Genomic DNA, 16,085 nt, shown 5'->3' with positions numbered 1-16,085 from the left:
TGGTTTATCCTGTGGCGACACTGAATATCCAAAGCAAATATTTCTGAACTGGCGAAGTTGTGTTTTAGCCACACTGGCAGATAGAAGTGGGTTTGAGGAACATTATCTCACAGATTATCTCCTCTCGCCTCCCTGAGTGCTGTCACAGGTCACTCCTTAGCAACTTCTCCCTGACATAAACCTGGAAGCGTCTGTCCCTGTTGAACCTGCAGCGACAATGAGCCGCGACTGGAATGTGACAGAGTCATCAGTTTGCATTCTTCTTCTGTGAATGTGAATTACTGCTCCTGCTGGGTTTACCTGGATACCAGTAGCCTACTGTTTGAGGCGTTCCCCCGTTCACATACTGCGTGTACATTAATTGTTTCCATGGTGTGGTTGTTTGTTATGAATGGAATTACATTTCCTCGTTAGTTACTGGACAATACAGTTTCATTTTTAGCACAGTTACAGCTGAAATTCATCAGTTTGTTCTTCACCATTGGGCTCTTAGGTTTTGTCAGAGTAAATGCCATATTGAGTGTCATAAAAACACAATAGCACAGACTTATACGCATAGTTAAAACCTGATTCCTCTGCTCAGTACGGTCTGATACGAGAGAGATCTGGACTTTGCTCAGTTATTTTAACATCCTCTCATTGCAGCCAAAAGACGAAAGCGAGTATAGAGGGGTCGAAGGACCTGTAAAGGTTTACGAGGCAGTAATCAGGCTTCTTATCAGGTCAGAGCTGGACCTGTTTCAAGTGAGATGTGCAGTATAAAGATTTAAGTCAAGGTCGACACGTCTCTCTGTGAGGGGCTGAAGTTTTGGATGGTGGAAAGGAGCTGATGAGAATTTTTATTTTCTGTCAGCACATGACATTCTTTCCACCTTTGGTTAAGCATCTGCATATTTGGTGTTAGATTATCTCTGACAACAACAGAGAAAGATGCCAAATGCTGATGGTTAAAAGTAGAACAGCTCACCGTATCTTCTACTGGACAGTGAAATGTGAATACTGTGGTACCTTCGTTTCTGCCCATTTCAGAGCCATTTCTGCAGAGATCAGTTCATTTTAAAAACACAACGACTATAGTCAGATGGTCTCTCAGCCAAAATGCTTCCTATGCTGTTTCTTCATTATCAGCACTGATATGCTGACTGAAGTGGTGACTAAACCCAAAGCTCTGCACTTGCTGCACCTGCGCCCTTGATACTAAATCATACAGCATATAGCTCTATTCATAAGGTCTTATTGTTGTCTGGCTGTTAAATTGTTAAGCAAAAAGATTATTACATAATGCATCTATTCAGTTTCCAGCTCTCTAAACCAGTACCAGCTCGATCTCCTGTGAAAACAAACGCTGCACGCTTTGGCTTACAAGAAGGATAACAAAATAAATGGCCTCTGTAAACTGCAGTGGGTGATTGCAGAGAAGAAACTGAACATTAAAGCAGAAGTAAGCGGAATATTTGTGTTAATATAAGTCTTAAATAGTTCTATCTTCCGACAGCAATCACTTATGTAGAGTGTTTGGTCTGAAACACGGGTCTGTCAGTCACTCTGCTCTGCTGTAAGCCGAGGAGAAAACTTTCCTTGTATCCTACAACCTTTATCCAATGAGGAGAGAGAACGGCATAAAGGGGCGGTCCTCTCTGTGTGTGCAGCCAAGGGATGCGCGTGAATGTGGTGACGTAGGGACGAGGGCGGGGACCGCTAACTCCATCGGCTGACAGGAAGTTAGCCAAAACCACCGGATCGTTTACTTCTGCTTTAAAGCAGAAGCTGCAAGAAGTAAGCGATCCGGTCGTTTTGGCTAATGCTGCGTTCCAGGCAGGCTTTTGAAACCGTAAATTACAGCTTCAAGTCACAATTTACGACTTTGTAGCGTTCCAGGCAACCCACTCGTGTTTTTCCGACCTGTTTTACTTGTGAAAGTCACTATAACGGCCACTCGTAACTTCCGACCAGCTTCCGACCCGTGAACTCGTACCAGATCGAACTGGTCCTACGACTTCACAGGTCGGAAAAACACGAGTTACGAGTTTCCTTGAACGCACCATAACAGTCCTCGTCCCTACGTCACCACATTCACGGCGTCCCTTGGCTGCACACACAGCCCTGCATGCCGTTCTCTCTCCTCATTGGATAAAAACTGTAGGATACGATAAATGTTTTCTCTTCGGCTCAGAGCAGAGCAGAGGGACTGGGAGACCCGTGTTTCAGTCCAAACACTCTATGTAAGTGATTGCTGTCGGAAGATATAACTATTTAAAACTTATATTAACACAAATATATCACTTACTTCTGCTTTAAGTTTCTTCATTGCCTGTTCGGTCTAGTGAATTTACACAGCCATCCAGAAATTGTCGTTCTTTCCCGATATCACAGTCTGTGTATCAATGGTTTGGAATGAGCATCAAAATTTACTTAAAGGTGTTCAGAAATGGCCGTTTGTCCTGTTTGTCGCGCCTCCTTCTACGAGTTTCCACGAGTTTACCCGAGTAAGGAAAACAAATTTGATTGGTCGTTATCGAGTGGGCGGGATATTCAATGTTTGGGGCGAGACCGAACTCGGTGTGTGTGTGTCTCTCAGACGTTTGATTGACGGATGATGGATCCAATATCAGTGGCTGATGAATCGTGAGCAGCGTGACGCATAATTTGTGTGCCTGCATTATCCAATGCGGAAAAAAACTACCGCACTTTCATCTCGGATTTACTCGAAAATAGAATTTTGCACAAAGTTTGGGCTACATCGTCTGATAGATGAGTTACACTACTTTTATGACCCAGAGTGGAATCAAATTCATTTTTCTTATCTATATACACCTTTAAAATACCAAATACTCAGGAAGAATATTTCCTTTTATTTTTGTTATTTTCATTGTAGCAATGTGAAAACACTGCTTTAATGTTGCAGCTGTAAAAGTGAGGTTACTTTTAGTGTCTTATGCTGCTGGGTATCTTAATTCTGAATAATAATCCATATTAACCCTAACCCTTAATAAAGGTAGTGTAACAAAAGGTACAATATTTCTCTCAAAGATGAGAAGAGAAGACTGTGGCATAAAGGTGAATGTACTTCATTCCATGTCAATGTCTTCACCTGAGTAGGCTACAGTTGTTTTATACAGTATGACAAATGAATGAGTCAGAGACGACTTTATTCTGTCCAACAGTGCTAAAAGACCTTTAACTCAGGTCCTGTACAATCTGAAAACCTGGATTAACATCAGGTGACCTGTAAACTCATGCATCTTCTTTAACTCTGCAGTTGAGCTGAGAAACAAGTGTAACTATCCAAATCCATAACTGTAAAATCGAATAGTTCAATAATGCAAGTCCAGCATATTTATTTGGCATGTGTTACTAATTGTTGTTCTGGCTAAGTTATTCTCAATAAAAGAAAAATAAGAGAGAAATTCTCATAAAATGAGTTAACGATTAAACCAGTGTCTCCTAACCATTTGGCTTGTGGCCACTTACAATGTCTGCTCCTCTGTGCTGGCCCCAAATACTAGGCTACTCATGACTTCTGATGACATCCTGGTTTGCTGGCAAGTAGGGTTTTTAAATTGGCTTTTGGATTTCTGCAGAAAAAAAGAAATATGAATAGTAACTACACCTTTTGTTCAGCACAGCAATTCAATATCCAATCCAAAGTAAAAAGCTAATGTTAGGCTATTAACTGATGTAGCCATTTTTAAGGCTGATGATCAGCGGGTCAAATATGGCCGGAATTCTCCTTTAAGTTCAAAATAGCTTGACTGAACCTTAATAGTAGCAAAGTAGACTAGCTCCACTCCAGCTTCAAAATGTTACAGAATAGTACATCAGTATCAATCATTTTTTGTATGTTTTTTACATAGTGGTGTTCATACATAATGTACGGTATACCTATATGCAAAACCTACTTTCATTTAAATTCTGAATTTGTATTTTCATAGTTTCTTTCAATTCATCGTCTGATAGATGAGTTATTACACTAATTGTATGACCCACAGTGGAATCAAATCCATTTTTCTTATCTATATACACCTTTAAAATACCAAATACTCAGGAAGAATATTTCCTTTGATTTTTGTTATTTTCATTGTGGCAATGTGCAAACACTGCTTTAATGTTGCAGCTGTGAGGTTACTTTTAACAGTTTCTTATGCTGCTGGGTATCTTAATTCTGAATAATAATCCATATTAACCCTAACCCTTAATAAAGGTAGTGTAACAAAAGGTACAATATTTCTCTCAAAGATGAGAAGAGAAGACTGTGGCATAAAGGTGAATGTACTTCATTCCATGTCAGTGTCTTCACCTGAGTAGGCTACAGTTGTTTTATACAGTATGACAAATGAATGAGTCAGAGACGACTTTATTCTGTCCAACAGTGCTAAAAGACCTTTAACTCAGGTCCTGTACAATCTGAAAACCTGGATTAACATCAGGTGACCTGTAAACTCATGCATCTTCTTTAACTCTGAAGTGTAACCATCCAAATCCATAACTGTAAAATCTAATAGTTCAATAATGCAAGTCCAGCATATTTATTTGGCATAGCCTAATATAATTGCTGTTCTGGTTCTCAATAAAAAAAAATTAAGAAAGAAGATCTCATAAAATTAGTTAAAGCAGAAGTAAGTGGTCCGGTCGTTTTCGCTAATGCTGCGTTCCAGTCAGGCTTTTGAAATCGTAAATTACAGCTTCAAGTCACAACTTACGACTTTGTAGCGTTTCAGGCAACCCAATCGTGTTTTTCCGACCTGTTTTACCGGTGAAAGTCACTATAACGGCCACTCGTAACTTCCGACCGGTGAACTCGTACCAGATCGACCTGGTACCACTTCACAGGTCGGAAAAATACGAGTTTCCTTGAAGGCACCATAACAGTCCTCGTCCCTACGTCACCACATTCACGGCGTCCCTTGGCTGCACACACAGCCCTGCATGCCGTTCTCTCTCCTCATTGGATAAAAACTGTAGGATACGATAAATGTTTTCTCTTCGGCTCAGAGCAGAGCAGAGGGACTGGGAGACCCGTGTTTCAGTCCAAACACTCTATGTAAGTGATTGCTGTCGGAAGATATAACTATTTAAGACTTATATTAACACAAATATATCACTTACTTCTGCTTTAATGATTAAACCAGTGTCTCCAAACCATTTGGCTTGTGGCCACTTACAGTGTCTGCTCCTTTGTGCTGGCCCCGAATACTAGGCTACTCATGACTTAGTTCTATTAGCATTGTCCTGGTTTGCTGGCAGGGTTTTTACATGGGCTTTTGGATTTCCGCAGAAAAAAAGAAATATGAATAGTAGCTACACCTTTTGTTCGGCACAGTAATTCAATATCCAATCCAAAGTAAAAAGCTAATGTTAGGTTATTAACTGATGTTACCATTGTAAGGCTGATGATCAGGGGGTCAAATATGGCCGGAATTCTCCTTTAAGTTCAAAATAGCTTGGCCGAACCCTATAATAGTAGCAAAATGTTACAGAATAGTAGGCTACATCAGTATCAATCATTTTTTGTTTGTCTTTTAGGCTACATAGTGGTGTGTTCTGTAGCTACCTACATGCAAAACCTACTTTCATTTAGGTTGTTAAAGGGATAGTTCACCCTAGAATGATATTTCGCTCATTATCTACTCACCCTCATGTTGACTAAGGGCTGGAAGAAGTTTCAGATTCCTCCGTGGCTTCTCTGAGTTACAGGGGGTCTCGGCATAGCAGTGCATGTCCATATAACGGTTGCAAAGGGACACCGGAGCTCTTCGTAAAAAAACACACACAAAAAAACATCCAAATACCTCCATGCTGCTCGTATGTAATGTCCGTCTTGTGCTGAAGCCCCAAATTGCGTAATTGTCCCGAAAAAAATTAAATAAGTCTATATTTTAAGCTTGTTTGTAGCGGAAGCTTCTCGAAGCTCCTCTTCCTGGTCCGTCCAAATCTCGCGTGATTCGCAGTAACCGCACTGACGCATGCTGACGCCGGCGCAAATCACGCGAGATTTGGACGGACCAGGAAGAGGAGCTTCGAGAAGCTTCCGCTACAAACAAGCTTAAAATATAGACTTATTTAATTTTTTTCGGGACAATTACGCAATTTGGGGCTTCAGCACAAGACGGACATTACATACGAGCAGCATGGAGGTATTTGGATGTTTTTTTGTGTGTGTTTTTTTACGAAGAGCTCCGGTGTCCCTTTGCAACCGTTATATGGACATGCACTGCTATGCCGAGACTCCCTGTAACTCAGAGAAGCCACGGAGGAATCTGAAACTTCTTCCAGCCCTTAGTCAACATGAGGGTGAGTAGATAATGAGCGAAATATCATTCTAGGGTGAACTATCCCTTTAAGGCTATTTTCATAGTTTCTTTCAATGCACCAAGCAGTGCTATGACGGTTTTAATGTTTCCAACAGCACGTAAAGGCAGCACCGGTCGTCTCGGGGGTGGGAGTGGGCGTTAACGTCACACAGTAAAAACTCCGACACACGCCGCCGCTGTGTTAGTTAGTGTTCACCACAGCGAGGTTGTGCACAGGTGCCCGACGTCACACACCGACACACCGACACACTGCAGGACAGGACGACCACAGACCACCGACCAGACTCACCGCCGCTTCGTTGCACTTGGTGAGCGACTTGAGCGGGATTTCACCGTGTCTGGCCGCATAGCTGGACAGTCCAACAGCAGCAACAACAACAACAACACCATGCCGTCTCTGCGTCACTCCTACACGGTGACGGTGCTGGAGGAGCCTCCGGCCGCTTTACCCTTGGACAGACACGACTCGCGGCGGAAGAGCCCTTCTTCCCTGTCCCGGTCCGTGCTGGTGTCCACGTTCATGGGTCTGATCATCAACCAGGCCAAGGTGAGTCCAGTCCCGCAGCACTGCCTCTTTATTCCCTTGTTATTCACACAACTTTTATAAATCTGGTCCTCGGAGACTTTTAAAGTTGTTATGCACTTGTCAGAAAAGGGGTGCAACAACTCTAAAGATCAAATTATTCATGATTTAACTGTGATGTTTATAAGTAGGCTATGAACAGTAAGTTTTGTCCTAACTATAACATGAATCTACATGATTGGAGGGTTTGGATATTTTACATCACAATGTATTAGAAAACTCGATATATTTCACTTAGATCTATAATAAATCTGTGTATTTGTTGATATGTTTCTGCACTGACAGTTTGCTGGTTGTTCATGCCAGTGTTATGAACACCCATACAGCTGACAATGACATCAAATTCCACGCAAATATAGCATAACTGTAAACGATGATTCATGTCCACAGAGATATCACGGTGATAGGCTACTGCAGGAGAGAGGGGGGGAAATAGAGTCCATTAAATGCAGCATAATGCATGCACACAGTCTGTGAATGAAACCAGAGGAAGAAATAGTAAAAATAAATCTGACCATGATATTTAACGTTGCAGTGACATAAGAAGGAGGGGGCTCCTTTGTGGTGACCTTTAGGTTCTTATCAGTGCACAGGGACAGGGCTGGAGCCAGGGCTGTGTTTGTGTGGGGAGATGGTGTTAGGTTTAAGAAAAGCAGAAGCCTGTATCAGAGCAACAATTAGTGTGTGGCATTTGTTGCGTAATGGGAAGGAGCTCTGCTGATAAGGAATGTGTCCAGACTGTCACCTGTCTTATCATCCGCCCCGGTACATTTTGTTCGCTCCAAGCTCTCAGCCCACAGCCTGCACATTCAGAACGAGTGCATGTGGGTTTGAGGTGTTTACGGAAGCGTGGTGGTGTGTGCAGCCTGAGGTCACCGTCTACACTTGATGTCCTTGTGTGGTTGGTTGGTCGGCTTCCCACAGATGATCTGCGCTCTCTCTCGGTGGTCTGCATGCCGCTTGTGTTTGCACAGCACAGATATTTATAGCACCAACTTATCTTGGTGTAACTGAGGAGGTTTGTCAATGTAGTTGTCAGTGCTTATGTAACCAGACGTCAGGTGTATCAGCACACCACTTTGCTCCAAACTGAAATATCTCCTCTGTGGTGAGTGTGGTGCAGAGACATTCGTGGTCCCCAGAGGATTAATGCCATTGGCTCTGCAACAAACAACGTAACAACATCAGTTCAAGAAAAAGTTACACTGAAATGCTCATTACAGTTTCCCAAAAGCCCAACGTGTCTTCTGATTGGTTGTTTGGTCCAACCAATCGTCCTCCATCCAACAGATGATGAGTTTATTGTCACTACAAGACTGAAAAAAGAGACAAATCTTCACACTGAAGATGCTGTAGACAGGAAATAGCATTATCATAAAGAATGATTGCAGATTAGTTTTCTTCATTATAATGATAAACTGAAATGGAACTGTTAAAAGTAACTCCACAACCTAGTTCTAAGAAGGTTTTAAAGATGTTTTTATTTTTATTTCATGTTTTCCTCTTTTAGGACAGTAGCAGAAAAGTTCCTCTACTTCAGTGTGGTGTGTTGGACCTTCCCCCAGCATTGCTGTTAATGTAGCAGGAGTTTTTTTTCTCCTTGTGTTTATACTGTATCCATGGGAGTGGCATAGCTGGCTCCATGTGTTGCTTCTTTCGTCACATAACACGGCCTTGACCAGGCATGCAAAGCTGGGTAAGGACATCACGTTCTCCAGCTCCCTGTCTCTCTCTGAACTCATGCCAGTGGACCGGCGTTGTTCACAACACACATTTACCAGATTCACGCACCACTTCCTCCCTTTTCTTGGACGGGTCTTTCAAATTACAAGCCGCCTGCCGAGCGAGTGCCGAAGGGGGCCCGCTGTGGTCAGTACTCACCGGAGCAGTGCGGCAGATTGGGACTCGCACCATATGGTCACCTTCAAATGCTGCAGGGAAAAGAAGGGGAAGATAATTGTAGCCAAGCAGGCAAGGAAACAGACTGTGGACTGTTTATAGCTTATATTGTCACAGATCTATTTTCAGGACTGAAAAGCTTTTGGAACAACATGATAAACAACACGAGGCACCAAACCTCTCCTCTGAGAAGTGTCGATAAGGATAACAGCAAGTTAGGATTTACTAATCTCTTCATATTTACTTAAAACAGCAAATTGCTCTGTTCTCCACTTATCTCCAGTTCTAACAACTGTAGATAGAACAGAAGTGCTGCTGATGTATTGTACTGTAGTGCACTGGGTAATACAATGGAAAACTCCAACTCTTTAACGCCGGTATGTCCAGTGATTCACAGGGAGCTGCTGTTGTGTTTGCACATATGTGTAGCGGTGCCCTCATTTACACTTCCGTCAGTGCATCGCTGGCCTGACGCTTGGGCGTCAGCAGAGGCGTCGGTGCATGACCGCGCTGACTCGCTCCGAGTCATCATGTTACACAGTTACTATGTTCCCTCATTCAGAAGGAGCTGCAGGTCGCAGGTCAAGATGGCATTCAGGCGGCGGCCAGAAGTGTATGGGTGGTGCAGGAAATGTCAAGTATGTTCACCACAGTTTTATAACCTCTGTGTTCAAGGACAAGCGTAATTAGGTCAGTTATACTTAAATGAAGTTTGACCTCAAATGAAAGCTTATGCAATAAAATGCATGGAGAGGTCAATCCAGGTTGGCTTGGCTGACGACCAAGCATTAAAGGAGGATTGTGTTGGCGGCGGTAGGAAGATTCACTCTGCAGCAGCTTGTCAGACTCAACCTGAACACAACCGACTGTTTCTGCCACCGTTCAGATCTGAAGCTATATCTTTGGGTTACATCCACAAATGTATGTCTTAACACAGTCTGAGAAGAAAACAGTACATTTTTTAACACAAAAACCAGGTTTGAAAAACTTAACCTGAAACTAGGCTTTTGTTGAAAAATGTCAGAATTTAATTGCAGGATTTAATCATCCATGACTGGTTTGATTTACTGACTTGACATTTATGGATTAACTTTCTGACGACAAGATTTCATCCCATTTGAAAGCAGCTCCTGATTGTGGAGTTGAAAGCAGCCTAAATTTGGTTTGAAAGTGGAGAAACGTCTCAGTCACAGCAGGGTATGACTGACCATGTTCCATCCTGAAGTAGTCCCTAGTCCCTACTATACATTTCACCCAGTGTCTGGATGTCTTAAAGGGTGTTGAGTCCGGTTCATCCAGGACACAGACCTGATACAGATACAGTTCATATGTGCCATAATGGCCTGTGTGTTTCCAGTCTGACAATAAAAGTCATGGGAGGGAGACGCTGGCTGCTCGTGATTGCTCCCAGATTTCATGGTGATACAAACATCAAGTGTCTAAAATCTAAAAGTTAAATCATCCATTGTTTCAGATTGTTGCACCAGTCTGATTAACACCACGCACGCCACCAGTGGCACCAGATAAAACCAGAACCAAAGAAGTTGATCCGTGAACTCGTGCAATGATTGGTGAAACAGACACCACGTCCACCGACCTCTCCTGATTCTCAGTAAAGCCCCCCCCCCCTCCTCATCGTCTGTCAGATGCTGGTGTTGAGGGCAGGAAGCATGTGGAACAGCAGTTGATCACCAGAGCTCAGTGCTGTGTCCACGCTGCAGACAGTGTGACCGTCGTATGAATTGAATTAATTTTTTGCAGTCCCTTCGTGGGGGGGGGGGGGAGTTCACGCTGGAGGAATGTAAAAGAGATGCTGTCACTGTCACTGTCACACCGAGGCCTCGTGCAAGCTTGATCTGACATTCGGATATGACTGTCAGCGTGACGCTAACACACGCTCAGCCCATGTGATAATGAAGGACCACACCTCTGGCTCCCCGGGGCCTTATCAGCAGCACATATGTTGTGACTCAAACATACAAGTTGAAATGAGGACTTTCACTTTGACTCAATCTCGGTTGGACCCACATCGGTCGACACGTTTTCAGAACCAATTGAGATTTTCCTTTTTTCGATTCACCAACCTGTTTGTGCTCATTTGACGATCGATAAACAAATTCGGTTGGATTTGGTTTTTTTACAAAGTGGCAAACTCGTCTTAAAAAGTCAGTGAAAAAGTTACATCAGCACAATGAGTTTGAGGTTTGTAGTCTGCTCACACACGCCCTCCTCAACCCTCCAGAACTTTTTATGGTCGACTAAATTCATTATGCTGTTTTATTCGCTGTCTAGCTGCCTGTCAAGTGTCTCTCATCCTGCGCCGTCTAAGACCTTTCTGTTAAACTTGTCATTCCCACCGGAAAACTCTGGAGTTAAAGCAAATCTCTCCTCTTTGTCTTTCAGCAGAACAAGAGCCCCCAAGGCCTGGTGGGACTGAGGAACCTGGGCAACACGGTGAGTGTTTGTAACGTCACCGTGCACCTTGACCCCCTGACGTCACCGCCTGACTCTTCATCTTCTGATTAATTCTTGTGTTTTATGTTGTGTTTTGTGGTTTCCAGTGCTTCATGAACTCCATCCTTCAGTGTCTGAGCAACACTCCAGAGCTGAGAGATTACTGCCTGAGGAACGTCCACCGCACAGACCTCAACAACAACTGCCGGACCAACGCGGCTCTCATGGAAGGTAGGACGAGACTCTGAGCTCTCACGCCACATCTTATCAGCGACAGCGAGGAACATGAGTCACTTTATGGCTGAGCAAGAGTAGGTCAAGTTATTTTTAATTATATGTAATTTGTACTCATCAGACCCAAATCATTCAGCTGTTATCAGTAAAGCCACCCAACTGCAGACGTCACATCATACTCCTACAGCTACTATTAGTCAACATATAAAAAGCCTGAATTTCTTCTACTGCAACCTTTAATTGCAGTTTAGTTTTTTAGTTTTTTTCTTAATTTATGTAACAACTTAATCTTCACTTAGTAGCTGTTCAAGAGCTTTCAACATCATCTCATGGTCTTCATCAGGCTTGGGTGTTGTCACATGACTCCCATTTACTGATGAAGATCATGAGATAGTAAGTGGGCGTTGAGTTGAGCATATTTAATCACACATATAACATCGCCTAGGCAACCAGCTGGTGCATTTTCTGTTTTCTATTGCTCTTCGTCTTTTCAAACTGTAGCTTTTTGTTTTAGACACTTTCTGTTTTTTGGTTGTGTTGTTATTTTATTTGCACAAACACCTTGTAACAGAAATATACTGTATAAAAAAAGTTTATTATTATTATAAGGTCAAAAGTAACACATTACAGTTGGTAAGGTGGATATTTTTTATCATGATTTTTGGTACTTAACAATAAAAATCCAACTGCAACAAATGACCTTGGCTTCATATGTATCAGGGTTAAAATATAATCTTTATTTTCTTTTAAATAAATTGTACCATTTCTAGAAATTTCTTTAAACGTTGCTGAATTTTTACTAAAAAGCAGTATAAATTAGTTTGGAGAGGAACTCATCGGTATCATCATAAAGGGTTAAAGTTAAGTTAGGGTGCCAGTTATCCTGTGAAGGATGTTCTTGCAGATGTGTGAACCACAGAAACATGGTGTTTCATGCTTGTGGTGTCCTCTCTTCACCTCCTGTCTCAGAGTTTGCAAAGCTGACTCAGAGCCTGTGGACGTCTGTGAACAACGAGGCCATCAGCCCCTCGGACTTCAGGAACCAGATCCAGAGATACGCTCCCAAATTCGTCGGCTGCAAGTAAGTCTCCCCTCGGCCTGCCTGTTAAGTTGTTTCATTTTCATGTGGTTGGGAAATAAGTAAGTAATTCTCCCTGTGTTTCTGTGCAGTCAGCAGGACGCCCAGGAGTTTCTGCGCTCCTTATTGGACGGTCTTCACACTGAAGTGAACAGGGTGACGGTCCGCCCCAAGGTGTCAGTCGAGGACTTTGACCACCTCTCGTAAGTCATCACGCCAGCCACCTTCCACCTTCACCCTCAATATGTCACTCATAATATCCCGTGTCTGCTGCAGGGCAGGCAGTGGTGCAGTTTAATGGCTGTTTCTGAACTTTAGATTCCTCTCCAGTTATGTGAAATAATGTGATATGACGTCTGTTCACAGGGATGATGAGAAAGGCAGGAGGATGTGGAATATGTACTTGCAGAGAGAGGACAGCAAAGTCGTGGGTAAGTCTTTTTTGGGGGGCTGCAGCTGCATCATAACCTTAAAACCACTGCTGAATTTGGATCCATATTAAATGCAATCCTCCATCTTTTACTTCTGTCTTTAGATCTATTCGTCGGTCAACTGAAAAGCTCTCTGACCTGCACCGCCTGTGGCTTCCGCTCCACCATGTTTGATCCATTCTGGGACCTATCGATACCTATTGCACAGGTCAGCACACACACAGACTTATCAAAGGTTTTCCACTTTCCAATATTTTATAAAATAGTATCGGATGGGCTATTGAGTCTTATAGTTTTGCTTCTTCTTGACTTGACACACTTTGCATTTCCACAGAAGAACTCAGGAGAAGTGACTCTCAAAGACTGTCTGAAACTCTTCACAAAAGAGGACGTGCTGGATGGAGACGAGCGGCCGGTGAGAAGCCACGCCACACTCCTTTGTGACAATAATGTATAGGCCGTAGAGCTGCAGCGTCTCACTGCCTCTCTGTTTACTCTCCCTCAGACATGCAACAGATGCAAAGCCAGAAGGAAATGCACTAAAAGATTCAGCATCCAGAAGTTCCCTCAGATCCTCGTGCTTCGTATCCTTTTCCCCACATCTCAACACCATTTAAGACTTAAGAGTATTCATATGCATTTGAATTATTATCAAACACTCATTTACACTATAATCTTATTATGCATTAATTTGTTATGTATTCAGCAAATTAAAGCTTGGACAAACCCTTTACTGAGTGTCTCCCAGGAGGTGGAGACCAAAAATAGAGCTAAAACAAGACTAGACATGTAACACAGAATAAAAACACTGAAAATGAATCTTAATGTTGCTACTTGTCAAATGTATTATTCATGTCTAATCTGTTGATCCTGATAACTTTATTTGTCTTGTTGGCATGTTCTGCTGCCACCCAGGGGCTGAAAAATCGATGAACAATCAAACAATTATTGAGAACGTGTCAGTGCATCATATTTCATGTGCTCATCGTGTTCACCTGTTACATAACTCAGCCAAGAGATGCTGCAGAGACGTGAGATAATCCTGTGTGTTGTCTTCAAATTGCCCTTGAAGTACAACAGTGTTATTCTGAAGAGGTTTCTGTTCCTTGACTCGGTTTCCCCACTCAGACCTGAAGCGTTTCTCAGACTCTAACAACCGAGCCAGCAAACTCTCCACTTACGTCAACTTCCCACTCAAAGAGCTGGACCTGCGGGAGTTTGCCTCAGAGAGCAGCGGTAAGTGTCTGCAGAGGACGACATGTACTTTCCAAGGTCAGCGGGATTTGATGAGCGTTGACTGACGGTGATGTCTCTTTGTCCCTTTACAGAGCGTGCTGTGTACAACCTGTACGCTGTGTCCAACCACAGTGGAAATGCTTTGGGAGGCCATTACACGGCGTACTGCAGGAACCCTGCACTGGGAGAGTGGTACAGCTACAATGACTCCAGGTATCTAGTTACATCCACTCAACTGTCATCGTATTACCTCATACGTTATCTTATGAGATTGGCAGTAAAGCTGTGCAGTATAATTATATTGTACAGCGTGTACCTGCTGTCATGACATTGGCCTCTTTCTAAAAGGTGTGTCAGCATGATGGTTATTAAATGTGCAGGTTGGGTGTGTGGCTGTGCATGTGTGTACCTGTCTGTGCGTGTCAGTCTCTGGGAGTGGGACGGTTCTGCAGCAATTTTTAATCAAATAAATATGTAAATAGTAATTAAAAAAAAGGTACCAAGGAGCATTTGTTTTGTTGTTGTGTTATAACTACGGTGTGTGTTGTGTGTTCTCTGCAGGGTGAGCCCAATGTCCTCCAGCCAGGTTCGCAGCAGCAACGCCTACGTCCTCTTCTACGAGCTGGCCGCCTCCCCACACAGCAAATATCAGACATGTCGGCTTTAGATGCTGTAAAAGAGAGAGGAGCGGTGCTAAAAGCTGGGCCTGAGAGAAAAATGGAGCGAGACAGCGCCTGTTAGGAGAGAGCTCCACCTAGTGGAGACTTTTCTGCCATGACAGACTGGATATACGAAGCACAGAGACAGGTTGCTGAGGAAAACAAACACACCCTTTAACCTCCATCTCATGCGTTTTTTGAGAGACAGAAGGTGAATGTGAAACCACGTTGCACTTCAGGGTTTCAGACTGAGCTCTTCAGCTGGTTGGAGCTGAAGTGACTCTGGAAAAACAGAAGAAAATCAGCTCCAGATTGTGAAAAATAATGTTTTCCAGTTTATTTTCACTTCAAAATAAGACATTTTACAGCCGATCATGAACATATTCTGTTCATTAAGCGGATTTTCTTTTTTTTACACTTTAAACATGGACTATTAACCTTAAGGACATGGTTGTGGGTGGACATTGCAGTGACAGAACGTCCCACACACTGAATGCAAGATCTAATTTATTCTATTTAATATGATGTCAGTAATTTAAAGTGTGCACTGCATATGTCATTTAACAAAGGCTGGTAGGTTTCCTCTGGAACAGTCAAAAACACGAATGAAGAGGGGACGTTTTATGTCAAAGCACATTTTATTTTTGTATAGTATTTATGGGCAGCGCAGTGAATGTAACTGTACTGTGGGAAAAACCTGAACGCACCAAAGCAGCTGTGTAAATATGCATCAGTGATACTTCTACCAGGAATAAAGTTGCTGAGTTTAAAATTAAAGCCTGTGCCGAGTCTTCACATGGTCAAAGTTCAATGTTGCCTTGTACCGCATGATGTCTTTCCTCTTGTTTTACCTTTATTTATTCAATAGAAGCTGGGGTTCACAAGTGCTGCATTAATAATAAAGACATTATATGTTTTATCCGTTGCATGCCATCTAATCATGTGACATACACATCCCAACAAAAATGCTTCTAATTCATAACTGAATGCATGATGATTTGCCATAGACTCTCACTAATCTAATTCAACCAGCAATAACTGATTCTTTTTGCCACTTGGAGCTAGAGGTTCAATCTGAAAACATAACATCCGACATGTATAACCTTACAAAGTCACTGTCTGTGACAGACATGTTAGCAAACGATTACCTTTTTATACTTGTAGCAGACAAGGGCCTTCAAAGTCATGTGTCTGTCCTCC

General features: G+C 42.7%; 1 protein-coding gene across 2 annotated transcripts; it reads left to right on the top strand.

Moving 5' to 3' along the window:
• The first annotated feature begins 6,498 nt into the window (after positions 1–6,498).
• LOC146974745 (ubiquitin carboxyl-terminal hydrolase 2-like) lies at positions 6,499–15,662 on the top strand. Of its 2 annotated transcripts, none has more exons than XM_085798361.1 (12): positions 6,499–6,858; positions 11,200–11,247; positions 11,355–11,478; positions 12,451–12,562; positions 12,652–12,762; positions 12,926–12,990; positions 13,095–13,198; positions 13,325–13,405; positions 13,496–13,574; positions 14,119–14,226; positions 14,319–14,439; positions 14,788–15,662. In XM_085798361.1, exons 1-12 carry the CDS (start codon positions 6,700–6,702, stop codon positions 14,891–14,893), a joined length of 1,218 nt encoding a protein of 405 aa, XP_085654487.1. In that variant the 5' UTR covers positions 6,499–6,699; the 3' UTR covers positions 14,894–15,662. The 2 variants fall into 2 exon arrangements, with proteins under 2 accessions (XP_085654487.1, XP_085654486.1); XM_085798360.1 differs by having other exon boundaries at positions 11,197–11,247.
• Positions 15,663–16,085: the final 423 nt, after the last annotated feature.

Source organism: Trachurus japonicus, chromosome 14 (assembly GCF_045865225.1).
Source record: "Trachurus japonicus isolate A0001 chromosome 14, Traja_1.0".
In the NCBI taxonomy this organism is placed as follows: Eukaryota; Metazoa; Chordata; class Actinopteri; order Carangiformes; family Carangidae; genus Trachurus; species Trachurus japonicus.
This window is presented reverse-complemented; position numbering and strand designations above follow the sequence as displayed.